Source organism: Stenella coeruleoalba (genome assembly GCF_951394435.1).
Source record: "Stenella coeruleoalba genome assembly, chromosome: 11".
Classification (NCBI taxonomy): Eukaryota; Metazoa; Chordata; class Mammalia; order Artiodactyla; family Delphinidae; genus Stenella; species Stenella coeruleoalba.
Genome location: NC_137157.1, coordinates 59036622 through 59064416, shown reverse-complemented (window position 1 = coordinate 59064416; position 27795 = coordinate 59036622). Strand labels below are relative to the sequence as shown.

Genomic DNA, 27795 nt, shown 5'->3' with positions numbered 1-27795 from the left:
GATAGGGAGACACTGGCATTTTTACACAGAGAAGCGGCAAGATTCAATGTCAGTGGCTGGTATCCTGACGTGGGACCAAAGTGGTCCATTTCGGAGAAGATGTGCTTAACAAACCAATGTATCCTGGAGGAATTTTTGTTCAGTCTGTTAGGGTGGTGTATTTTCTCTGAATCAGATTTAGGGAGACATAGATTGCAGGGCCTCCTTGATAAATGGGGAGTGGATCAGAGGCAGAAATGGCCCATTGATGTTCTGTCCCCAGACCTGGACTCCTCTCCCATCCCTCCGAGGCTCACGAGAAATTTTTCAAGGTGCCAGTCTGGTATTCATACCCCATCTGTCACGAACCCCGTCGCAGTCCTGCCTCTCATTAGAGGGTGGGCAGCCCCTTTCCCAGCTACCTCCACTGCCCTCTCACCCAGCCTCTACACCAAAACAATCGGATCAGAGGCCCGAGGATTGTTTCCTATGGAAATCAGGCATGTGGAGCCCCAGGGGGAATAGCTCTGCTCTCTTATATTCATTTTCTTCCAGAAAGGAAAGGGATTGGGGAGGGCAGTTTCTAGGCCTTCACATATGTCTGAGAGAAAGGGACTGAGAGTGGCTTAGGGTAGAAAAGGGTAACGGGGTAGCAACAGAATTGCTTGCCTAGGTCACAGACACTTCTGTTTGGGGGAGAACTTCAGATTTCTGGGGTTCTGAAAACTGAGAGAGGTAACTTCATATCCAACTATCCTAAATATTAGTATATTAATTATATGAGGATAATAGCATTATAGTGGGATAAAGAGACACCTCCTTTGTTTTGCTATTACACCAAGAATTTCAAAAGCAAACAGGACATCATATAAGGTTACAGGTCATTTGTTTATTTTTGTTCTGCTGACCATAGCTGGATAAAATTATTTTTTTTTCTTTTAAATTGGTTAGTTACTCAGTGATGTTCAAAGAGTCAGAATGTTATTGTTGTGCAGATAAAACATCTGCAGGTTTGACAATGGTTTTTAGACTTCAGCTGGATATTAGTTTTTTGTTTTTTGTGTTTTTTTTGCTGTACACGGCTTCTCACTGTTGTGGCCTCTCCCGTTGCGGAGCACAGGCTCAGCGGCCATGGCTCACAAGCCTAGCCGCTCCACAGCATGTGGGATCTTCCCGGACCGGGGCACGAACCTGTGTCCCATGCATCGGCAGGCGGACTCTCAACCACTGCGCCAGCAGGGAAGCCCTGGATATTAGCTTTTAATAATCCTGCATTACTTTCCAACTAAACTAGAACTACTTCACAATTAGCCATCTATATCTATATTTATATCCGTATTTCCTAGACATCTTGTTATACTTTCAAAGTTTTGTTAAATGTACCTTGTCTATAGCCCTTACTTTTTACCTCCCCACCCTAAATTTTTGCAAAGAAAACAAACATGAATTACCATGTAACTGTTTTTTAAAATTCCAAATTGATGTATTTATTAGAGAAACTTTGCAATTATGACATCAGGAATATTCCTGCCAATCTGAGACGTTTGTGTAAAGCTGAGCCTGAGCTAGGCGCAGGGCCCAGGTGTTCTCTCCAGGGGGCAATATGGGTGGATGATGGGGGTTGGGAGTTGGATCAGAGGGTGAGTGAATGGACAGACTCAGACAGCTGAGGTTTGGATTTGATTTGATGATTTGATTTGATTTGATCTGAGAAACTTGATTCTTAGGCACAGAATAAACCTGTCCCTTTTTTTCAGTTTGCCTAGTGTTTACTTTTGACAGCATCTTATTAGAACACTTCCTTTTTTTAGAAATTATAAGAGATTCCCCATTTCTTATTGAATTAAGTAGTAACACTGAGAACAGTCTGTCACTCAAAGCTTCTACCAACAGCCTCAATCTACCACTCTTATCATTTACGCAAATACTTCTGATGACGACCTTTATACACTTGCCAAAACAGACCACATTTGTTTTCCCATTCGTGCAGACTCTGCTTTTGGACTTTCCTAGACGTGCTTTTGCTCCTATGTGTGCTGTTGCTTGGAATGCTTATCATCTACCCCTCCCCCACTTCTCTCCTCCCAAGAGAACTCGATTTGTGCCGATTTCTTGAAACCAGCCAGATGGATTTGGCTCCTTCCTGTAAGTCTTCAGGACAGTTCCTACCTCACTGGTGTTATTTGCAGGTTTTTGTATTAACCTTTTCAAAACCACATTTATCAATTTCCCAACTGTAGTCCAGACCCTCATTAGGGCAGTGGGTGGCATCCTTATCCTTACCCCCATCTCCATCTCACCAGATTCCTATACCTATAAAAATACATTCTCTCTCCTACTAATTAGAGAAGAGGTAATACACATTTTAAGTTATATATGTATATATGTGTGTGTGTATATATATACATATATAAACACATATATACATATATACGTATATATACGTATATATACGTATATATATATACACACACACACACACACACACATATAGTGTGTGTGTATGCATGTGAATTTCAGTACCTTTGCATCTTCCAATTTTGGATCTCTATTTATTCAATGTAAAGTTAAAGGGGCTTGATTCAATGATCTTAAACGTGTATGATTGATAAAGTGTTACAGATTCTACAGTCCTTCCTAACTCCTTCATTAGGGCATACTTTATGATTGTTGGGGGGCAGGGACTAACCTTTAAAAAGGGTGTCTTACAGAATCTGTCTTATAAATATTTATTTGAATTAAAAACAAATGTCTAGCGTCTTTACTTTGTGAAGTTCAAATCAAGCCTCTTTCTTCCTCTGTTCCCTCCCCAGTTCGCAGAAATCCTGCTGTGACTGCAGCATCCTGTCCCTGAGCCTGGGTCACAGCTTGCTGGGACTCAGCTTTCCGGAGGGGGCTGCAGACGCTGGGGGGTGACAGATGGCTCAGCAGCAGCAACAGTTTGAGGAAGGAGTCACCAAGGGGAATCTAAGAAGGGTGTGTATCAGGCCTTCCTAAGAGGTAGAAGAAAAGACCCAAGGGGGGTATAAATACCAGGGGTTGTCTTATAGAAAGGCTTTCGCAAATTTGGACTAAGGAAACAGGCACAAAATAAAGAGCTTCTTCTTTGGGCAAAGACTTATTTTCCCACTTTTCCTACCATCTTCAGAAGCCTCTGTACAGGTTACTGTGTCCCTGTTGTCACTTTCTGGTCAGCCTCTTTCTGTAACTTCAGATAGGGTCCTTTTCTGATTCAACAGGTTTGGGGAAGGGGTCAACACCTCCCTCTGGCTCAGGCTAAGGCCCTAACTTGACACCTGAGCTGTGAGCCTAGAGTTCTAGAACGCTGAACTTTCAGGGCTGGTGGGAGCCACTGAGATTGGAACACCTAGGCCAAGGCCCTGAAGTGGCAGGATGACCAGGGTATGGACAGGACAGGGGTCCACTATGATTTTATTTCCAGTTTATCTCTGGTCGAGTGATTAAATCTCAGGGCTTAATCACCATGCTGTTCACTCACGTGCAGCCTTGGGGAGAGCCCCTCCCTCTGGGGCCGTTAATTCTGGAAATCCTCAACCTTCTAAGCCTGTTACACCAGCACCTCAGGATTGATGGGGTGTCCACCTAGTGGCTGCAGAGGAGAACAGCAGCTACATTCCTTAATTACCTCTTGAAGAGGTTGGGAGAAGAGGAAGCATGACACCAGGAGAACCAGCCATCCACCTCACCCTCACCAGAAGAGTCCAGTGTCTTATAACACTTCGTTCAGGCAAGTTCCTCTGAAGGACCAATCATATCACTTTCATGAAAGGCTAAACCTATTAATTTCATTCAACACACTGGGGATTGGTTTTAGCGTCCTTTTCTGAAAAAGAGTGATCAAGTCAGTGATTTTGTGGTCAACGAGATTACACTTGAGTGTGACGGGCAAGTCACTTAATTTGTTGAACATCCATTTCCAGATTGGTAAAATGAAGATGATATTTTCTGCCTTACAGAATGATTATAATTAGTGCTTTACAGTTTACGAAAGTGGTTTACAAAAGCTACAACTTACATCACATATAGTGCTATAGTAGGTGGTCATAAGAGATGAGTGATATGAAAATGTAAATTATACTAATAGGAGGATTTATACAATTAAGGAACTTTTTTTTTTTTTTTTTTTTTTTTTTTTGGCGGTACGCAGGCCTCTCACTGTTGTGGCCTCTCCCGTTGCAGAGCACAGGCTCCAGACGCGCAGGCTCAGCGGCCATGGCTCACGGGCCCAGCCGCTCAGCGGCATGTGGGATCTTCCCGGACCGGGGCACAAACCCGTGTCCCCTGCATCGGCAGGCGGACTCTCAACCACTGTGCCACTAGGGAAGCCCCAATTAAGGATCTTAATCCTAACATAATTCTGAGGGAGATTTAAGGTGATTCTACCCACTTCCTAGATGGGAAATCTGAGGCACAACATGAAAAATGACCACAGAACAAATCAGGGTCAGAATGAAATTAGGCTCATCACGCTGTTTTTCAATCATTCTAATATACAGTTGGCCCTCTGTATCTGCGGGCTCTGCATCCATGGATTCAACCAATTGCAGATCAAAAATATTCGAAAAAATTCCAGAAAGTTCCAAAAAGCGTTTTGAATTTACCCCGCTCTGGCAACTATTTACATGCCATCTACATTGTATTAGGTATTATAAGTAGTCTAGAGATGATTTACAGTATACGGGAGGATGTGTGTAGGTTATATGCAAATACTATGCCATTTTATATAAGGGACTTGAGCATCTGCTGATTTTGGTATCCACAGGGGTCCTGGAACAAATTCCCTGTGGATACAGAGGGACGACTGTACTCACATATCAAATAATCGCAGAGATAGTATAGCACTAGTTTCTTGAACATGCCTGAGCCCAGAGTGAGTTCAATTATCCTTTGATCTCAGAGAAGTAGAGATAGGATATTCAGATAGGATATTCCTCCCACCCTTTCCTACCTTCTTCATCAAGGATGTTTTGTGGGGTTTAAAAGACAAATTATTCCAAGTCCTAAGGGAGGTAAGGGGGAAAAGAAACATTATTGCACATTACTGTGTTCTGGTCACTAAGATAACTGTGGGGTACTTTACATTTGTCATTAGAAGTTTAAGCCCAGCAATAATTCTAAGAGAGAATGTAGTGAAAGAACCCAAATTATTCTACAATGGGAGAGACACTGGAGAATTTTCTGACATGAACTGTCAAACATTGGAAGAAGTGCTAAGTGGCGCTTATGCAATTTCCTGCCCAAACCCTTTAGATCTTTAAGGGGCAAATGAAACATGTTTAGTGATTATTAGTGCCAAACATTTTATATATCTCATTAAAACAACAACTCTCTGGTGCAATTATAATTATCCTCATTTTATACATGAGTCAACCGAATCTTAGAGATTTCAAGTTAAAAATGTCACTCTAGTTCACACAGCTGGCGGCTGACTCTAATGACCTTTCTCTTTTTATTATATTACACGCACACCTTGATTAATATTGCACTTCCCTTTATTGTACCTTGCAGATACCGCAATTTTTACACATTGAAGGTCTGTGGTAACCCTAAGTGGAGCAAGTCTATCGGAAGCATTTTTCCGAGAGCATTTGCTCACTTTGTGAGCAAAATCTTCATTTTTATAATTCTTGAAATATTGGTGATCTGTGATCAGTGATCTTTGAGGTTACTACTGTAACTGTTTTAGGGGGCCATGAATCGCATCCATATAAATGGTAAACTTAATTGATTGTTGAAATGACAACAAGGGATTTAGAATATAATGCAAACTTAGTTGAAAAAACAGTGACAGGGTTTGAGAAGATTAACTCCAAATTTGAAAGAAATTCTTCTGTGGGTAAAATGCTATCAAACAGTATTGCATGCTACAGAGAAATCATTTGTGAAAGGAACAGTCAATTCATGTGGCAAAATTCATTGTTGTCTTATTGGAAGCAATTACAATAGCCACCCTACCTTACAGCAATTACCACCCCAATCAGTCACCAGCCATCAACAACAGGGCAAGACGCCCCACCAGTAAAAAGATTACTACTCGCCGGAGGCTCAGATGATGTTAGCATTTTTTAGCAATATTTTAAAATTCAGGTATGTACACTGGTTTTTTTTGGACATAATGCTATTGCATACTTAACCGACTACACTATAATGTAAACATAACTTTTATACGCACTGGGAAACCAAAAGATTTGTGTGACTCGCTTTATTGCAATATTTGATTTATGTTGTGGTGGTCTGGAACCGAACCTGCACTATCCCTGAGGTCTGCCTGTATGTTGATGTAACACACCAAGACCTCTGCTGTCCACTAGTCACAGACAGATATTTAAATTTAAATTAATTGAAATGAAGGAAAATTAAAATTCTGTTTCTCAGTCACATAAGCCATATTTCAAATGTTCAGTAGTCACAGGTGGCCAGGGGCTACCCTACTGGACAGAGCAGATATAGAACATTTCCACTGACGCAGAAAGTTCTAGACAGAACAAAATCCCCTCTATAGGAGAAATGGCGTAATGAAGTGAATGAGGGCACAGGCTCTGAGAATCAACAGATTTGGGCTTGAAACCTAGCTTTTCCACTATGAATTGTATAATCTTAAATTACTTACCTTCTTTAAGCCTCAATTCACTGGTTTGAAGCATGAGAACAATAAAAGATTTTCTCTCAAAAGGTTATTATGCGTCAAATAGCAGAATCCCAGGAAATTCGCAAGCACTTGGCAAAAGTTAGCTATTACTACATACATTCTAGTTTTTTAAAAATGAATAGGTTTTGTTAGAAATAAGCATAAAGATGGTTTGATTTACTGGAGTTCTAAAATAAACCAGGCTGGTGTGGGAGCTTCCCTAAAGCGTGTACAGTAAAAATGTTACATTCTGGGAAACCCCTCAGGCCCAGGCAAACTAGGAATGACTAGGAATGACTAGGAATGACTAAATGACTGCACTTAGCCTGAAGGAGAATGATTGTGAAGTCAACTTAAAGGTTTATCTATTTCTATAGCCTAATATTCCTTTAATTTGCGCAACATCCATTCATTTTACATTTAAAGTAAATACATGAGGTTCAGCCAGAAAAATGAATGAGCCTATTGATACCCAAATCACTCCCATTTCGTGGGGAGGGGTTAGAAAATGGGAAGGTACCAAAAGGAGATCTTCAGGTCATGGGGAGCTGGGACCAGAGAAAGAGGAGAAGAAGGCCCCACGAAAAAACTGCTTGCTGCTCAGTTTACGTATTTTATTCCACAGAATCATTTCTCTTAGCGATAACCGTCGTCTGGAGGCTTTGGGGTAGAGAAATGGCACGATGAAGGGTTTTTACCATTAGGGAGTGTGCCCTGGGGGCTAGAAGACAAGGTTCAGATCCCAGTTCTGTCCACTAACTGCTTGTTTGACTTTGGAAAAATGCCTTAATCTTTCAGAAATTAGGTTTCCTCTTTGGAAGGTGAAGGGAAACTTGGGCTAAATTGATCCTGCAGTTCTTCCTAAGGTTAACACTTAGGATTTAATGGGGACATCTCACTCAAGGTTTTCTTTCTAACCACGACAAGTCAGTGTGGAAGCAGTGTTATCATAGGGACGTGCTGCCACCACATGGTATTTTCGGTTGTCCGCATTCACTCGTTTCAAAAATTTCTGATTTGATTTTACATTTTAATACTGGTTTCTCCTAAAGGAATACAGATATTTGCTTAGCATTTGGAAGCTTTGGGATGCAATACCCTACAGCTGAGCTTGTTTCTACTGACTGACCCTATAAGTGATCACGTACCACATCTATACACATAATTTTTTTTGATTAAAAAGATGAATCCATTTTATGAAGTCATGAGATTTAAAGTCAGTTATTTCTTAAACTTAGAATAAAAGGTATTTCTGTCATACACATAAGCCAATTTTTTCCTGAGTAGTTTTTAGAAAATACATTGTTCAGTACCACGCACACATGTCCCATTATACAGAGAGCTTTGCTAGCACAGCGCCTTACTGCTAGTGAGCACTCAATCAGGATTTATTGTATGAACAATAATGAACAGTTTCAGTATGTACCTCTTTTATGTTGTCATAGGTACTTTACAAATATTGCTTTAAAAATATAGGTACTAAAGTATAGATCTAAGCACTTTGGAAATATTTGGAAAGGTATATGCTCATATCACTTTTATATTGTACCTTTCTTCTTCAAAGTCTCATGAAGCTGAAGTGGAGCTCTGGAGAAGATAGAACGGAGTAGCTGTTCTTTCAAGTCTGGGGCTTGATCCTTGGCGCTCCAATTCCCATTCAGAGGAAAAGACACCTCTGATGTTTTGCTCTGTATAAAGTCACTGTGTCTTAAAAAAACATGCATCTTGAGCAAAATTCACTGTTTTTAGTCAACAGCAATTGGTTGATATGTGTGGGGAGATTTTTGAGTTTGGAAGAGCTGCTGGCCACTTAATGGTTCATCTAGGCATGTGGTGAAATTACTCTTCCAAACTATAACACAAAAAGAGAAGTAAGCGGTAAGCTGGAGTGTAAGATTAGGTCAGCAGGTAGAATTTGGGATTGGCTGATGTCAGCTTATTCTGACCGGTATCACATGTGGGTTAGCAGCTAGAGAGAAAGGAAAAAAGTGATTTCATGTGTCATTCAAGGACCAGGGAGTCAGGACAGAGAGTAAGCCTGTGCTCATTACTTTTTGCTGAGACAACCTCTCATTATCTCTATTTCAATTTTTAAAACAACTAAAATACTTCACCGCTGTGGAAAGTACTGAAAACAGTGTAATATATGGCCATCTAGGAACTTCCTCAATTTAGCAAATTTAACATTTTCTGTTTTTGCTTCAAAGCTCTCTGGGTTTTTTTGGGGGGGGGGGTTGTTGTTATTGTTTTGCGGTACGCGGGCCTCTCACTGTTGTGGCCTCTCGCGTTGCGGAGCACAGGTTCCGGACACACAGGCTCAGCGGCCATGGCTCACGGTCCTAGCCGCTCCGCAGGATGTGGGATCTTCCCAGACCGGGGCACGAACCACTGTCCCCCGCATCGGCAGGCAGACTCTCAACCGCTGCACCACCGGGGAAGCCCCACATGTAGATGTATTTTTGATGTATTTGTGGGGAGGAAGGTGATCTCCACATCTTACTCCTCTGCCATCTTGAAGGTCCCTCAGGTATCTTTATGTTAATGAGCTATCCTAGAATCTCTGTGAAAACAAAGCTGGATTTATAGTGATTTAACAAGTGTACACCTCTTAAATTAATTAATAGATCTTCATAAACCTTTAAGGAGGCATTACCAAGCAATCTTGAAGTATTTCTGTTCAAAAATTATTTCAATGAGCACCTAGAAGGCAGCCAAGAACATTTTCTATATGATTAAAATACATTTTTCTTGAATTTCAAAATGTGCTGTGCCACGAGTGAAATATTATCGAGATAAAAGTAAAGCCTGATAATTCAGATTTCATTGCTTTAAGAAAGATCATGGTTAAATCAGACTGGTAATATGATAACTGATGTTTAAAATAGTACTAATGATGTATATTGTATGATCTCTTTTTTCTCTCTTGTTCCACTTCTTAGAAGAATTCAAAATTATAAAAATCCTCCATTGTCTCTATTTTTATTATTTCTTGCCTAATATGGACTCTTTATAATTCTATGAACAGAGGTGAATCTTTTCTTAGTTTATATTCTATACTTTTGTACAAAAGCAATATAAATGATATTACTCTATTATATTATCCTAGGTTAGGTTATCCTTGAAATATTAATATGTTACTTTTATTGCTATAGCATCAAAAAAGTAACATTTGACTTGGCTTAAGAACAAAATTTCTTCTCCTTCTCCATCTTCTGCTCCTCCTTCTTCCTCTTCTCCTCCTCCTCCTTTTTAAATAGAAGCAAAGTGCAAGCCCTATTAGTCTTGTGTCTCTTTGCAGAAAGAAGTTTTGTGAAATGATTTTAGCATGTTTCGGAAGTGCTTTCTATTCTAAATCTTCTTTTCCTGATTGCAAACCAACACATGATGGCTGAAACTGCTCCCTTCAGCTTTATGCCTAAAAAGAGTCATTCTATTAGTTCTAGAATAAAAGATAATTGTCTTCATGTATGTTAACCTGTAAACTTAATTCATTCCCTCATCCTCTAATAAAACCAAATTGCTATACAATTATTTGAACGTATTTCAAATATGTAGTAGAGCAGTGGAGTGAGGATGGAGACTGAGAATAGTATTATTTTGTTCCCCCCTTGATTTGAATTTATATGAATTAACTTTATGTCATTGGGGGGGGGGGCACGCAGTGCGTGGCCTGTGAGATCTTAGTTCCCTGACCAGGGATCAAACCCAGGCTCTCGGCAGTGAAAGCGTGAAGTCTTAACCACTGGACTGCCAGGGAATTCCCTCATGTCCTTTTTTGAGAAAGTCATTGGGAGAAACAAGTGAAAGAAGCAGAGAAGATCATGAAGGCTTTAGGATCCAAGGGATTTTTGCAGACCAGAGAAAAACAAAAAATAAAAGCTCTTACAATTGAGGGAATTTTGAGAGTCAAAAAGAAACTCAGCATACTCTCTCATTTTGATTGTTACTATGTCATTCATTTTAATTTGGTAAAGACATTTTGTGGATCGTTTGTGGATCCACTCTCTGGAAGGATACATGACATTTGGTTTAAATGCCACCTAGAAGAAAAGATGTGTAAGATTATCCCTAATTACTAGACGACTTAATTGACAATGAATGTGTTGCTTCATAGAGATATAACAGAAATATTTCAAATTAACCAAAGTTGTCTTGGTTACTTAACAGGTCACCCAAATGCAAACAGGTTAATTTGGATGCTCCTGGGAAATCAATATTTATTTGTTCTTAAAACTACTGAGCTCTAACCATCATATTAAGAGTTCAGTAAAATTTGCTACCTAATCTAATATATTCTTTTACACAGTTAACATTTTTGATTGGTTCCTTATAATGAAACTTCAACTTTTTTTCTCTTATTTAGAAAAGTTTGAGATGACATGGATGTCTTGACAGATTTATGTAGAGAAAACTAGGATCAATAAACGTCACAGGGGCTTCCCTGGTGGCGCAGTGGTTGAGAGTCCGCCTGCCGATGCTGGGGACACTGGTTCGTGCCCCGGTCCAGGAAGATCCCACATGCCGCGGAGCGGCTGGGCCCGTGAGGCATGGCCGCTGAGTCTGCGCGTCCGGAGCCTGTGCTCCGCAACGGGAGAGGCCAGTGAGAGGCCCGCCTACCGCAAAAAAAAAAAAAAAAAAAAGCACTGGGAGAAAGGTCCATTTGCATCCGCATTCACTGGTCCACCAGGCCCAGCCCCTACGAGGGACTGCCTGGAATACAGATGGGCCACCTCCCGCCACAGCCACTTAGGGCTTTCAGGGCACCTCAAGAGGGGACTACAGGGTCACTGTTCCCCGGACCACGAGCAGGTGCAGCTAGACACTGGCTTGGTTGCAAACCGAAGCAAGTTGTCTGTCTAAACCGCAAACTGAGTTTCAAAGAGAACACTGCTGTCTGTTTGGCAAACCCCCAAGAGGTCCTTATCTTTCTTTGTGAGGAAGCTTGGAAGGAATATGGATGACAGATTCTGACAACTGTTGAGTCCGACTGTGTGCAGATCCTGACCTCCCTAGACCTTGCATGGATAAAGGGGGCACTACGGGTTTTGCCCCACTTTACAGAAGAACAGAGAGAGGCTCAGGGAAGTGAAGTAACTTGCCCAAGAGGAGAGGAAGAGTAGAGATTTGAACACAAGACAGCCTGACCCCTCTGGGTAATGGGGTTATCAAGCATCTTGCTCAGTGGTCACCAATAATGAAGTGACACTTCCCAGGATGGGAGAAGGAGGGCAAACCTCCGTCAGGAATCAAGAAATGGGGAGTGACCAGTGTCTGCTGATTAATATTATCCGCCAAAATGACAGTGAGCCAGAGATGCAAGCCAGCCTATGGCCTGAGCAGTAGCGGACCCCTGGGAGCCGCCCCCAGGCAGCTGGAACTGAGACATTTCAATCTCAGTTTTTTTCCAGGAAATGCTCAGGACCTCTCTTGAGTCTCCATGTGTTTGGCTGTGAAACAGAAATACTACTGCCTTCCAGAGTTCCCGTGAGGATGAGCTGAGAGAAAGCACGTAAGGCACCAGCCTGGTATTTGACGCCAGCTTTGCCGGCACCCAGACAGAGGCTTGTCCGCTTTCTCATCTCCAGCTTGCTCTCCACTCACCTTAAAACTACAGGTCCAAGTACAGAAAAGTGGTTTCTAAGAGAAGGGCCTCTCCTTGTTTCCAGGCTTCCTACTCATATTGTTGGGAAAACATCTCAAGGTCACACAGGACTTTAAGAAACAAAACTAAATGACAGCAGTCCCACCTGTAACTGAAATTTGTGGTAATAATGCTGAATTTTTATTTCAACACACAAAATCTGCGGCAGCCTTGTTCCGAGCGCGCGTGGGACTTGGGGGAGCACGTATTCTGCAGGAAAACCCAGAGCTCCACCCCGCCCACTGCCTAGTGGGGTGGGAAACCTCAAGTGCAGCCCAGTCCTCGACTCCTGCACCAATGACCGTGGCAGCAAAACCCTGAGCCAGACAGGGTCTGTGTCTCCTTGTCCAAAACATGACAGAACTTCCCTGCAAATATGCTCTGACACTCCAGCACTTCGGTGGCCTGCAGAGAATCACTCTCGCCAGTGTTATCGATGACACAGCTGAAAACCAGAAAGAGTTCCTTTCCTAGCCACAGGACTACTGCAATCCCCTGCTTCATACTGTACCTGGGGAAACCGAGGCCCAGAAATCTGAGCCTCACAAGGCCCCCCAGAAGGTGAGGCCAGAGAGGCTGGGGCAGGGACTCCTCACTCACCAGACCATGCAACCCTAACAAATTAAACCACTTCACTTTGAGCTACTCCCACTGGCCTTAAGGAGCCCACGCTGGGAGCTTGGGGTGTACACAGAGTTATAAAGAGAAACCCAAGTTGGAGCCTCAGATTGCTAATCAGTAGCAAAATATCCCGCGGACCCTAGTCCTGCCCTGAACTCACAGACTGAGAAGGTAAAGGAAGAACTGCCGGGCTAGCACCCGACCTTCCCGGGCACAGACCCCCGCCCCCACGGCAAGGCACCTGCACAGGCCACTTGGCCATCGAACCAAACAGAGAGGGTCCGGTCCCCACCCCATCCCCAGGCTGTCTCTCTGGGGAAGAACAGTCATTTAAGATGACGAGATACATTTTCTCTGAACTAGGAAAGCCTTCAAAGAGAACCAGAAAGGGCTGTTTCATCTCCACCTTCAGGCACATATCCAGCCAGCAGCAATTACCACCAGAAGCAGGAGCCAATCCACCAAAAATGTGGAAGGACACGGAGGCAGGAGAGGGGCGAGGCAACAGGGAGGAGTTACTGATCAGAGGGCTGGCAACTGGGGCCCGGCTGCTCCGCCCCTACAGAGCCCTCTGCCCTGGGTCGGACAGTCACACGGGTGTGGGAGACGGTCGCCATGCTTTCCTGAGGCCGAAGGTCCTCCCACACACAGCCTGGCCGCCCACAACCGTGGCGCTTCCCGTAACGTAACCAACAGTTTACAAATCCCTTCAGAGGCTTTTATCCACCTCAAATCCAGGTGGTAGGGATCATCGTCTCCATTCTACAGAGAAGGAAACTGAGGCACGCGGAGATGAAAAGCCAGGATCCATTCCAAGCACATACTCCTCTGCGAAGTCTTACAGTCTCGGCTGAGAAAGGTCCCCGGACCCTGAGAAGCGCAGGATTAAGAGCCAACCAGGAAGGCTCTTAGCCCTGGTCCTCTGGCCCAGCTGCCTGTGCCCGTTCCCAGCGGGCAGGCAGCACGGAGAAGCCCGGGAGGCATTCCAGCCCCAGCACACGTGAACGCTGCTCACGTTTGGAGCTGCCTGTTGTCCCAAATAAGAGGGGAAATTTCACTTTTGCGCAAAAGGCCTTTCGGGGTTTTGTTTTGTTTGTTTGTTTTTCCATGAAAAACTTCCCGCTCCCGGACAAGGGTTTCCAGGCTGGGATGCGGCGCCTCCAGCCAGCCCCACAGTTCCAGCCTCTAATACTCATAACTCCGCCGGAGAGAAACTTTTCTGGGGTCTGGCGGGTCCCGGGCCCACTGCTGATTCCACGCCTCCATCTTTTAACCAGAAAATCACCACCCAAAGCCCCACTGCAGGTGGGCTTGGGATCTCCCTGCCCAGAGCCGGACGCCAGCTGGAGGAGGGCTCTAGAGTGGCGGCCACCTGTGGGGGAAGGGGTTGTGCGCCCGAGACCCGCGCTGCCCGGCCAGTGCCTTCCTTACCGTGCAGGCCGTTGGGGATGCTTCGGTGGTGAGATGGCGCCAACAGGTCGTCCAGGGACATGCAAGTGGCGACGGCCTTGTTTGCGGGCCCTGTGCGGTCCGGGGGGCAGCAGCGGGGCCGGGAAGTGCTGGTGGGCGTCTGGGCTGTTGCAGTCGCCCGTGTCTCCCGCCGCGTCGCCCGCCATTGGCCCGCTCAAGCCGGCCTGGCTATCGATGGAGCTGCAGGAGCCGCCGCCCGCGCCCCGCGCTCCCGGTCCAGCAGCAGCAGCTGCTCGGTGAGCTCCAGGTTCCCGCGCAGCAGGGCGTCCGGGTGCGCCTCGCGTTCGCGCAGCTTCCGCGGTCGCGGGCCACCTCGTGCCACACGGCGCCGTCTGCGCGGCGCCCCAAGGACTGCCACAGGGCGCAGGCCTGCGCTCCTTCTGCAGGTCGTCATCCAGGAAGCAGCAGGCTCGCGCAGCCGCCGGTTCACGTCGAGCGTCAGGCCGCCGCGCTCCAGCACGAGGCCCACCTCCTCGGGCGCTGGGCGCCAGCTCCTCCTCGCTCCAGGCGGTGTCGCAAGAGCTGAGCCAGGTGCCGGACCAGGAGCCCTTCTAGTTTTCCAAAGACCGGGTGAGTTTACTAATTAATAATTTTATCTCTTATTTTTCTTTTTGCATTATGATAGAAAACACATTACTGGTCAGAGAGACATTTAGGTCCCTTGCAGAGGGAATGGCCACTACTTCGGTTTTCCTCCCCAGGAGAGAATTTCTCTCAGGACCCATCACGGGTATGCTTGCTTGTTGGTCTAGTCACTAAAAAAGTACAGAGAACTAAAGAGAGAGAGAGAGAGAGAGAGAGAGAGAGAGAGAGAAGCTACATAATTTTCCCTAGTACTTGTTCATTTAAACAAATTTAACTCATGATCTAAACAGTGAAGAAATGCAATCCACGTTGCAAAATTACTTCCTGTTAAACAAATATTTGCTTCTTTTCATACTTTTGTTTATTCATGAATTACTTGATTTCATAGTTGGTAGAGGGTTTACTCTACTGTAAGGAGTACAAGGAATCATATCCAGTCATGAGACTGTCTCATATTTTCCAAACTCTTTACTTTTAGATGGTTTTAGTTACATTTCTGTCTTTTAAAAGAAAAATGTTTCTGTTGAAACCAGAAATGCATTTATGTAACAAATGAAGTGGCTTTGAGTTTCATTTCTGGAGAATTGTCATTTTAATTTCGTGCTACTGTGTTACTGTGGTTTTTCATGGTGTTTGATGAGTTGTTTCTCTGCTGGTACATTTGAAGTAGTGAACACCTTTCTTCTTTAGGAAAAGCTGCTTTAAAAAAAAAAAGATTATAATGATTCAACAGGTTAGTAATTAGCGGTTTTTCTCTTGTTTTCAGTAGGTGGTACTATAACACCAGTTTTCGGTCCCTCTTACCTGAGCTGCCTCTGGTTATATTAGAGATTTGACACTTTCCACCCTCCACTACCTCCGCCAGAGGTAGTTGCCCAGTGCCCTCATTGTTGCTGCTTGTGCATCCAGGGTCACTGGTGCCTTGCTGCTGCTGTGGCGAATGTCACCACCTGGGGTTCTGGGATGGCTGGCATCTCTGCTACCTTCGGGGTCTCCTGGGATGCAGGCTCCACCACCCCAGGGGGAAGGCAAAAGTTTCGGGGAAGCTGTGGTCACGGGTTCCTCTGCTGCATCTGGAGTTGCTGAGTTCACAGGTGCTGCTGCTGTGGGCAAGGGGCCAGAGTCACGAGTGCCTCTCCAGCTATAGAAATGGGGTGGTGGGCTCTGCTATTGCATGATTTCTTGTGGCTGTGGTCGCTATTGCATCATGCAGGCCTGAGTCATGTGTGCCACCTTCCCTGCAGCCACCGGCTTCCCTGGGACTACAGGCTCAGCTGGGGGTCTGGGACCACATGTGCCAAATCTGCTTATCCCCTGGCTCTGCCTCCTCTGTTTCCCGCCTACCCACCCACCCCCGCTTTAGATGTGCAGATGTGTGGCTTTCTCTGGTGTCCTGGTGTGTTGGGCAGAGGTACCTTTGTTGAATTATGGATGTTTTACTGGTTGTAGATTGAAGGGGAGAAACAAAGAGAACGTCTCACATCACTATGGTGCTGACTTAAAATTTTTTATATGGTGTATCTTATTAAAACTTTGATTTTTAACTTTTTTATGTAGCATTTGATAGCTGTGACTTTTCAAAGCTTCAGCTTTTCCCCCCACTCCCACATATATAGTAGACACCATATTTTGAAACGGGAGGGATATATCTCATTTACATTGACTGTAAAGATCTGTTATTGTTCTTTACTTTTGCCATTTTAATATCTTTGTTCTATGTTCCTTTTTTTTTGTATTTTGCTTTTAAATAAATAATTACCCATTCACTTTCACCTTTGAGAAATATAAGCTTAAATTATATGCATCACTTATGTTTATATATAGGAATTTACTCTCTGTTTATGTTTGTTTACCCTCTCTTATTTAAAATTGAATTTTCTTAAATATTTGATCTATATATTATACAGTTAGAACTACAGAAGACTGTATTAGAATTTTTCTTCAACCACCAAACATAATTTAGAAAACTCAAGAGAAGTCTATTATATTTACCCACAATGTAGTATATCATCTACAATATATTATATATTATGCTTTGAATTTCAGTTTTTCTATGAAATCTCTTATAGCTGAGATTTTTATAAATCAGATTTCCTTTTCTTTGTCACAAATGTAATTCTCTTAAAATAAAGGTAGTATATCTCATTTACATTGATTGTTAAATCTATTTTACTTCACTTTTGTCATTTTTTATATTTTCTTATTCTATGTATGTTCCTTTTTTGTACGTTGTTTTAGAGAAAATAATACTTCTGCTGTTTCCATCTTTGAGAAGTATAAGCCTATATTACATCACTTGTGTCTATAGTTAGCAAATGTATCACATTTTTACCTTTCGACTTTTAAGATTCAACAAATTATTAAAACTCATCTTTTACTTTTAGGAAAAGTATTGTTCTCCGAGCCTTGTAAAATTACACATATCTGTCAGCTGTTCTTATATGTAAACAAATGATTTGGAATGTAACAGATCTTTTTCCAGAAAATATTATTGTATCACTTAACAGATGAGAAATAGAGGTCATTATAATTTTATAGATATTTAACTTATATACTTTACATGCCCATATATAGAAATGTTTAATTTTTATTTTATTTATTTATTTATTTCTATTTTTTTTGCGGTATGCGGGCCTCTCACTGCTGTGGCGTCTCCCGTTGCGGAACACAGGCTCCGGACGCACAGGCTCAGTGGCCATGGCTCACGGGCCCAGCCACTCTGCGGCATGTGGGATCTTCCCAGACCGGGGCACGAACCCACGTCCCCTGCATCGGCAGGCGGACTCTCAACCACTGCGCCACCAGGGAAGCCCCCAAATTTTTAAGATGTCTAAAAACCTCAATGAAAGTTTTCACTGAAGTTCACAGAAATGCAAATGGTAGCAGTACCAATCATACTAGTAATCAAAATAAACTATTTAACACTTTACTATTTGCCATGCACTGTGCTGAGCAATTTTTTAATATTTATTTATCTATTCAACAAACATTTCTTGAACATCTACCATGTGCCAGGCACTATTCTAGGCACTAGAATACACTAGTGAACAAGACAGGCAGCATCCTTGCCTTTATAGGACAAGTATTTTAGTGAAAGGAGAGAAACCATAAACTAATAAGTTGATTTCAGATGATGCTAAGTGACCATATAGCAAAGAATGACTGGGAAGGCTACATTTTATCCTCACGACTATCCTGTGAAGCATAGAAATGATGGAAATCATTGTTTTACACATTAGGAAAAATTAAGGTATAAAAATGTTAAGAAACCTCCCAAGATCTCACAGATAGTAAATGGCAGTCAGGATTGGATCTTGGAGCTTTCTAGCACCAAAGCCAAGCTCTAAACCACTGTGCCATAGTGCTATCTGTAACCAGCCTTCTGGTAAACCTTCCTTAGCCAGCTCCATATTCTCCACTCCTAGACTTGCTAATATATTAAGGAACCCTATTCCACTCTTTAATGTCCCTTATTCCCAAGGACAGACATGGACTCCTCCATCCCCAGCCTTCCATATCCTCTTTTGCACTTACAGGAAGACCAGCTTTCACGCGAGTACTAAGAGTGAGTTTCTGCTCAAAGGACTCACATCAGAGGAAATTACTTTTTCCCAAGTGGCTTCCTTCTTCCTAAATGGAGATGATCAGAGCTTTCTACTTAGATCCTGACCTCCACCTGCAGTTCCAGCCCTGCTTGAATAGCACCTGGGGATAGAGTTGCCAGATGTAGCAAATAAAAATATAAGACATCTAATCAAATTTGATTTTCTGATGAACAAAGAATAATTTTTTAACGTACGCATGTCCCAAATATTGCTTTCTTGAGAAAGATAAAATGGTGCTAAAAATCCTTCTGGCCAAATATTTCACAGAACACACTTATACCAAAAAATTACTTGTTGTTGGGCTTCCCTGGTGGCACAGTGGTTGAGAGTCCGCCTGCCAATGCAGGGGACGCGGTTTCGTGCCCTGGTCCGGGAAGATCCCACATGCCGCGGAGCGGCTGGGCCCGTGAGCCATGGCCACTGAGCCTGCACGTCCGGAGCCTGTGCTCCGCAACGGGAGGGGTGGCAGCGGTGAGAGGCCCACGTACCGAGAAAAAAACCAAACAAAAAAACACACAAACAAACAAACAAAATTACTTGTTGTTCATCCGAAATTCAAATTTAACAGAACATCCAGTATTGTTTTGGCAACTCTGTATGGGGTTCCTGAAAATAGGGGACCTCAGCCTCCAGAGCTGATGGTCACCACCTCAGGTGAAAGAAGCACGAAGCCACTTAGGGCTGAGCCCGTCCAATTTCAACACATCCTCCTCCTCTTGCCTCCACCCTTAGCTCAGAACATGAGGAAAAAGTCTCTCCCCTTGTCTTGTTCAGATACCAACTCTATCAGGAAGTCATTCCTTGAGTCTAGCTTTGATGCCTCGTGTTGCACTCTCAGTCCAAGTGTGTCTCAGCCAGTCCTTGGTAGACTGAGGGGAAGTGAGTTCATGTCCTTCTCATCAGGTCTTTTCTGCATTACAAGATCCTAGACATCCATTCCTTCCCCACCCTGTTCTTCCCTGGGCTATCTAACCCTTCCTGACCCTTAGTCCATTTCCTTGCCCTGAAGATTGGACTGCCCTCAGTTGGACGGTAAAACAACAAAAATTCTTTTGGACGGCAATTTGGCAGTATGTTTCAAAAGCTCTGAAATTGTGCGTATGTTTTGACTCAGCAATTCCATTTCTAGAAGTTTGTGCTCTGAAAAGCATAAGTATACAAAGATGTAACTGCAGTGATATCTATCTCAGCAAAAGCAATAACAAAAATATTTAATTCCAATAATAGAAGATTGCTTTAAATTTTAGTATCCAACTATATAGATATTAAAATAATGCTTTAGAAGCCTATTTATATGGTAAAACATTACAATATATTTTGATAAAGTGGAAAACAAAAGTCGTGAGCAATTCACACAATATAATCCCATTTTTTTAATTTTTAAAAATACGCATATATACATATACAGAGGGAAACCAGACCACAATAAGTTCCCAAGGGCATTATTAACACCAAAGTATTAATAGTTACTGTCTTTTCTTCTGGACGCAAAATTCCCTGCAATTAACAGTGTTACTTTTGTAAATGAAAATCAATGCTATTTTAAAGGCCCTCATGTACTGTGCCTTGAGAGTGATTTTCCTGCTTATATTACACTGTCCCTCTTGCAGCTTAGTGCTAAAGGAGAGTTTATAAACAAGCAAGAATGGGCTGCCCAAGAAAAGTAAAATGGTGTTAGATCCTCCCGGCAGGCAAATTAAGGTGGCTTCAAGCACAAATAGTGGACAGTTTACAAGAAACAAAAGCATCATCGTGGGAGTCCAGGAGCCAGACCAGACCTTCTGATCAGAGTCAGAGTCTAGAGATGTATGTGCATTTCTACCCTAGGATCAGAGGAGGTGAAGAGGAAGTCAGTCCATGGGTGAGAAAGAAGCTAAGTAGAGAATATCAACATCTCCGGGATCCCGGGAGAGAACCTGTAAGTCACAACAAAGTAACGAGACAGATGCTTCCAGACCTAAAGCAACACCAAGCAAGACTCGGCACCTGAAGCACCAAAGCCAGGTCAACTATTCCCTGCCCTGTTCCTACCCCAGGTCAGACCTCGCACCTGAAGTAAAGGAGCTCATGTGGTAGCGGAGGTGACTGATGGGAAAGAGAAAGGCTTCCAGTGAGGAGTCTGGGAGAAGGGGGAGAAACACTGTCTACAGGAATCGTAGCCCAGGAAGGCGCCCTGAACCTCATGAAAGACCAGAATTGCTCAATCATCGCACAAAACGGGCACCTCCTCAACCTCCCCCAAGTGCATATCTCTCCAGCTTTGTACCTACAAACAAGTCAGGTCAAGGCCGTAAGAACAGGCCCCAGAAGCCAAGCTCTGAGCAGCAGGTCAGAGCCCTGGGCCCTCGAGCTGGCACCCACACCACCCAGAGCAGGGACTCCAGCTGAGCCCTCCTCCTTGAAAATCTCCAAGGATCAGGCCCTTATCTCCAAGCACTTGAGGGGGTCAAGGGCTCCAGACATATCTCTTCACGAGCTGCCTCACTGCCCCGTGACCTCCTTGTTTCTCAGAGTGTAGACCAAAGGGTTGAACATGGGAGTGACAGCTGTGTAGAAGACGGCAAGGATCTGGTCCCCGTCCTGGGAGGAGCCTGCCCATGGCCTCATGTAGGCAACAGTCCCCATCCCAAAAAAGAGCATGATTGCAAGTAGGTGGGAGGAACAGGTAGAGAAGATTCTTCAACGTCCCTGGGATGTCGCGACCCCAAGGATGATGCTAAGAATACAGGCATAGGAGGCTACAGTCAATGAGAAGGGGGTCAGGATAAAGGCTATCGTGAGGGCAAGATTGCCCACTTCACCCCACAAGGTGCTCAAGCTGGCCAGCCTCAGCACAGGCAGGATGTCACACAGGAAGTGATGGATGGTGTTGGTACCAGGGAAAGGCAAAGTGAAGATGAAGATGGAGTGAGTGGTGCCGGTGATGATGCCCATGTGGTAGGAGGTGCCCACCATGCGCACACACACTCCCTGGCCCCATCAGGGTGGAGTGATGCAGCTGCCGGCAGACGGCAGCATAGCGGTCACTGGCCATGGCCGTGAGCAGGCCGCGTTCAGCGATGACAGGGAGCGAGAAGTACAGCTGGGTGAAGCAGCCGGTGGGCGGGATGGCGGAGACGGAGGAGAGGAGGTCGGCCAGCATCCTGGGCACGATGGTCTTGGTGTAGAGGAGCCCCGCCACAGAGAAGTGGCGCAGGAAGAAGTGCATATGGGCGAGTGCAGGGCAGCGTCTGCCAGGGTGAGGAGGGATCAGTGAGTTGCCCAGCAGGGTGACCCGGTAGACCAGAAGCACCCCCAAACATGTGTTTTTGATCTGTTGATCACACAATAAGAAAAAATCATATATGAAACATGAAAAGAAAAAGATGGAATTTGTTTTAACATATTTTGGTATTTTTAAATATCTGATTTACTTTCAACCAATTATGCCTACTTGTGCCTTTGGAAATGTTTTTATCAGTAGTTTAATTTTGCAATTTGGTGAATAGCGAATGTTTCTGATTGTCAGTGCACATTTTTGAGACATATGCGTCATAGAAAGGCTGTGAGAAGAGCACTTAGGTTGTTTCCAGGTTTACGATTTGAGCATTTCTACAAGTTCCTGTAAAGTTCTGTAAAATTTTAAGTTCTCTTGCTTGAAGTAAAATTTCTGCAATCAATCTTAACCACAGAATGCATTGCTTCGTTCTCAGAAACTAGATTTTAGGTAGATTGGTGGCTCAGTGGTTGAGAGTCCGCCTGCCGATGCAGGGGACACGGGTTCGTGCCCCGGTCCGGGAAGATCCCACATGCTGCGGAGCGGCTGGGCCCATGAGCCATGGCCGCTGAGCCTGCGCATCCGGAGCCTGTGCTCTGCAACGGGAGAGGCCACAACAGTGAGAGGCCCGCGTACCGGGAAAAAAAAAAAAAAAAAAAACTTCTTTTAAACCTCATTTAACACCAAAGTCCTGGCTGCCTTAGGTATTTTTGCTCTACCACTTTAAAATTTTTAAGTGAAATAAAAGATAGTATTTGAATAAAATAAAATAATAAAATAGTTATAAATAAAAAACAGGAAGGAGGTGGTAGAGAGTCCGGGCAATGGACCCAAAAAGGCAGACTTCTTTCCGGAAGAGCAGTGTAACTCTGGAGGTATTCAAAATGATATCACATCTCCCCCGTGTGGTGAATCTCTGAGTAGCCACATTCCAGGTCATCCCCTCTCTCTGAGCTGTGGGTGAGGAGATGGTAAAAGGAAGGGGACTTGAAAGATCTACTTGTCCAGACTCCAGTCTACAGAGGAGGAAGCTGAGATCTGGAAAAGCTCATCTGGTTCATCCTGGATCATTCAGTGAATTAAGGGCAGAGCCGAGCACGCCTGATAGGGAAGAGCCCACTCTCGCCTCAGGTAGGATGTTTCCATCAGATCCATAGGTAGGTGAGGTGATTTCCGCCAGACCAGATCTCACATTCCTGGAATACACCTGCTTGCCATTCCCCTGCCTGAGAACCTTTCTCCTCTTCAAGTTTGCGTCCTGCCCACCTTTCCAGGCCAAGCACAGACACACACCCTCTAAGAAGTCTCCTCTGCTTCTCCCAGAAAAACCACATCCCCTCCACAGCCTTCCATGCTGTATCATTTCAAAACTTAGTAACTTGAAACAACAAGCATTTATAAACTCAATGTTTCTGAGTCAAAATTCCGAATGTGGGGGGCTTCCCTGGTGGCACAGTGGCTGAGAATCCACCTGCCAATGCAGGGGACACGGGTTCGAGCCCTGGTCTGGGAAGATCCCACATGCCATGGAGCAACTAAGCCCACGTGCCACAACTACTGAGCCTGTGCTCTAGAGCCCGTGAGCTACAACTACTGAGCCTGCGTGCTGCAACTACTGAAGCCCACGTGTCTAGAGCCCGTGCTCCACAACAAGAAAAGCCACCACAATGAGAAGCCTGAGCACCGCAACAAAGAGTAGCCCCTGCTTGCTGCAACCAGAGAAAGCCTGCGCGCAGCAACGAAGACCCAACGACAGCCAAATAAATAAAATTTTAAAAAGATATCTGAAGGTTGACAACTGTAAAGTAAAAACATTAAAAAAAAAAAATCCGAGTGTGACTTAGCTGGGTGCCTGTGGCTCTCATAAGACTGCGGTCAAGATGGCAACCAGGATGCCCTTATCCCAAGGCTCCCCTGGGAGAGGGGCTGCTTCCAAGGCTCACTCCTGGGGCTGCTGTCAGGTCTCAGGCGCTCACTGGCTGGGGACACCCATTCCTTGCCATCGGTTCCAGCTTATACCATGGCACAGCTACCTTCCCTCCGAGGGAGTGAGCGAGGGAGAGAGTGAGAGAGCGTGAGTCAGCAAGATGGAAGTCAGAGGCTTTTTGTAACCCAATCTCAAAAGTGGCAGCCCATTACTTTTTTTTTTTTTTTTGGCCGCACCTTGCGACAGGTGGAACTTCCCCACCCAGAAATCGAACCCAAGCCTCCTGCAGTGGAAGCGTGGAGTCTTCCACTGTACCACCAGGGAAGCCCAACAGTCTATTACTTTTGCTGTGCACAATCAGTTAGAAGTAAGTCCCTAATTTTAGCCCCAAAATGTCCAGGTTACAAAAGACCGTGCCTGTGATCTTGATCACTCTCTCTCACGCTCCCTCTCTCGCTCAGAGGAAAGGCATCTGCCACGTTGTGAGCCCCAACGTGTCAAGGACCTGGTGTGTCCGTTTACTCAAGGGCAGGGGATTACATGAGAGCCTGAGCTCCAGGAGGTAGAGTGGCTGGGGGCCAGCTGCGGGGGCTGCCTGCCACACGTGTGCAGCTCTGCTACAGTGGACATTGCCCGAGCATCTGCTGAGTCTAGCCCTAGTTGAATAATCACTTCAGTTAAATCCCATCATCTGTCTAGTGAACCAGGTGTTATTATTATCTCTTTGCAGATGAGAAGGCTGAGGCCAGGACATGTGATAGGTGTGACTTGCCCAAGTCCCATTAGTCAGTAATCGAGCCAGGACCCAAACCCAAGCCTCTGACCCCAAGTCCAATGCCCTTTCTACCTCAGCTGCCTATCACTGATCACTCTCCAGGTTAGACTCCTGGTTTCACCACCAAGCTGTGTGACTCGGACCTCTCAGAGACTCGGTTTTCTCATCTGTAAAACAAAGATAATTCCTACGTCACAGGGTTGTTGTAGGAATTAAATAACATAATGTATGAAAAGCACTTAGCACAGTGTCTGGTATATAATAAAACTCAGCCTTGTGTCACATGAATCGGGAGAGGGAGAAGGTGAGTTCGCCATGTCCATTTCCACCCTGGTCTGGGAAGACAATAAAATTTCAAAACCAAAAAAGAAGCTACCCAAAGGATACCAAGGTTGAAGGAAAAGTACCTTGAAAGTTACAACTTTGAGTAGAGAGGAGCTTCAGGAGGCCCTCCGCTCCCAGCCTCTAGGGCAAGGAGCGGGTTTTCTTCATCATGTCCTGTGACCTTTCTCATAACAACATTTTTATTCAGATGAAAATAGAAATTGGTTGGCTGCAGTATCTGGGGTGTGGGTTGATGGGTGGACATGAGGGGAGCCAAGGAGAGGGAAAAAGAACTGAAGAATAATAAAAAGAGAAACGGGATCCGTGGCTGTGAGCCAAGCCCACAAAGATTAGAAGATGAAACGGGTCTCAAGTTGCAGCTGAAAACATCAGGTTAGACCCAGGGAACTAGAACTATAGTGGCCTCCAGCCTAGAGATCACAAAGACACACGTAAGTCTAGGAAATCCATGTATCCTGAACCCCAGAGCTTCCTGACTCTCCGGGGCTGAGCTTTCACTTCGTGGGGAAAATGGGTAAGTGAAGATCTCACAGGTGCTAAGAGCTCCTGAGAGAGTGAGCTTGGGGCAGGAGACTGGCTCTCCAACCCCCTGAGATCCTTTTAGCTCTGAAAGTCTAAGGAGCGTTTTACGTACATCCACATGTAACTTAATGATTAACAAATACTTTCTCCTCTGGGTTGCTGTGTAAGTTTTAACTAATTCCTCGGGGTCAGCCAGGTCTCCCTCAGGTCTGCCCACCAGCCCCGCAGACCCCAGAGCCTTGGCAGCAGTAATGACCTCAAATGAGAACATCTCCACAAGTACAATGGTAATCACAGCCACAATAACTGAACAATTAATTTTGTCCCTCAACGTTAAAAAAAAAAAAGAAGAAAGAAAGAAAGAAGAACACAGGGAACTATACCCAATATTTTGTAATAACCTGTAAGAGAAGAGAATCTGAAAAAGAATATATATATATTAAAAAAAGAATATATATATATATATATATACACACTCAGTTATATATGTGTGTGTGTGTAACTGAATCACTGTGCTGTACACCTGAAACTAACATGATACCGTAAATCAACTATACTTCAATTTTTATAAATAAATAAAAAGAAAAAGTTTGCAGCCTAGCAATGAATAGAGCAATTCAGCAATGTCATGATCTCATTTGGTCCTCGAATCAACCGTAGAGACAGGCCTAGCAGGTATTACTACCATGTTTTAGTAAAAACAGAAAACTAAGGAGCTACGACGTGACTGCAAAGTCACTTGGCCAACGAGGGTGAAGCTGGGACTTGAAACCTAGAAGCCAAATCTCTGGCTCCCAGTCCAAGACACTCTAATACACTACCCAGTCCTGCCCAGCTGGGAATCCCTCCATTACCAGCTCTGTCCCCACATCTGTGACTTGTCCTCTGAAAGCCCAGCTGCTTCCAACATCAAGAGGCCACAGTGTCTTACACGGCAACCCAGGAACAGCTGACCTCCTCTAAGAATCCCCCTACTTTCTCACATCCTGCCCCCTCAGCATCCAGCCAGGCTTCTGGAGCAAGAACAAGGGCATCCTTTGGGGAGGTCATTGGCCCCTGCCCACGGTCCTCACGATGCGTCTGTAACCTACCCACCACTCTGCCCTATGAACTTCCATCCCAGAGCTAAGGGGAGACTCGCTGTTTATATTTGTCGATTCGGTGTTTCGTTTCTTGTTGCCCAGCATAAATAGCTTACAAAGACATAACAAACAAACCAAAAAAAGGGGAAAAGTAGGAGCAAAGGAAATAAAGAGAAAGAAAATAAATTTTTAAAAAAGAAAAAGTTAGGGATATAAAATAGAGCCAAGAATGAAACTTTAAAATGCAAAATATAAGACCTATGCCCTTCCTAAGGTTGGGCCACAAGTTTGGCTCAAAACTGTTTAGCAGCCAACCCAGAAAGGAAAGTGCAGTCAGTTCCAGAGTTCACAGTGTCCATGAGATAAAACAGAGATAGACTACTCAGGGCAGTATAACTGTTCTTGGAGCTAAGACCAGACAGAAGGCTCTCCCAAGGACACCCCTAGAGAGATGATTGTGGTTCACGTCCTTACCATTGCTTTAAAAGGGAGTTTCTTGGGATGGATTCTAACAACTGCTCTCAACACAGGCGATGCCGTTGCACCAAAGGACTTTGGCAGCTGTGGGAGGGACCGGGTGCACCATGTACCCAGCTCTGTCCTCATGGACTTTGATCTAGGGCAGGATTTCTCAATCTTGGTATGATTGACATTTGCGGCCAGGTCATTCTTGCTTGTGAGGGGCTGTTCTTGCCTTGTAGGATGGCTAGCAGCACCCTTGGCCTCTGTCCACTAGATGCCAGTAACACCCTTTTCCCCAGTTGTGACAAAGTGTCTCCAGACCTAGTCTGACCGCCCCCAGTTGAGAACTACTGACCCAAGGGTAGAAATCATTGCTTCTATTTTCTTTTTAATGTGGAGAGACAAAAGGAACCTGGTTTTATTTTTATTATTTTTTACAGCTTTATTGAGTGCTTATTTATGTAATACAAAATCCACTCATTTAAAGTACGCAATTCTTGGGAATTCCCTGGTGGTCCAGTGGTTAGGACTCAGCGCTTTCACTGCTGGGGCCCGGGTTCAATCCCTAGTCAGGGAACTAAGATCCTGCGTACCGCATGGCACAGCCAAATAATTTTAAAATATATAGTTTAAAAAATATAAAGTGCACAATTCAGTGGGTTTTAGTATATTCACAGGGTTATGTAACCACCACCACTACCTAATTTTAGAACATTTTCATCACTTCAAAAAGTTACTCTGTACCCCTTAGCGGTCACTTCCCATTCATCCCTCCCCCAGTGTCTCTCGAATGGATTTGCTTCTTCTGCATATTTCATATAAATAGAATCATGCAACATGTGGAGTTTTGTATCAGGCCTCTTTCACTTAGCGTAA

At 44.4% G+C, this 27795-nt stretch overlaps 2 protein-coding genes across 2 annotated transcripts in view; both read right to left on the bottom strand.

The window, feature by feature from the left end:
* Positions 1-15148, bottom strand: part of TESPA1 (thymocyte expressed, positive selection associated 1) — a 127003-nt gene extending 111855 nt beyond the window's left edge. Inside the window, exon 1 of the mRNA XM_079936931.1 lies at positions 14322-15148. The gene's annotated coding sequence lies outside the window, so the exon portion shown is untranslated. The remainder of the gene's footprint in view (positions 1-14321) is intronic.
* A 5848-nt stretch (positions 15149-20996) lies between these two features.
* On the bottom strand, positions 20997-24363 carry OR10P1 (olfactory receptor family 10 subfamily P member 1; the record flags this gene model as incomplete). The annotated part of the gene is given in 7 exon segments (XM_079937489.1): positions 20997-21037; positions 21040-21229; positions 21233-21514; positions 21516-21758; positions 21761-21797; positions 21799-21863; positions 24274-24363. Coding segments are annotated over 7 exon segments (948 nt in total).
* Between the last annotated feature and the right edge of the window lie 3432 nt (positions 24364-27795).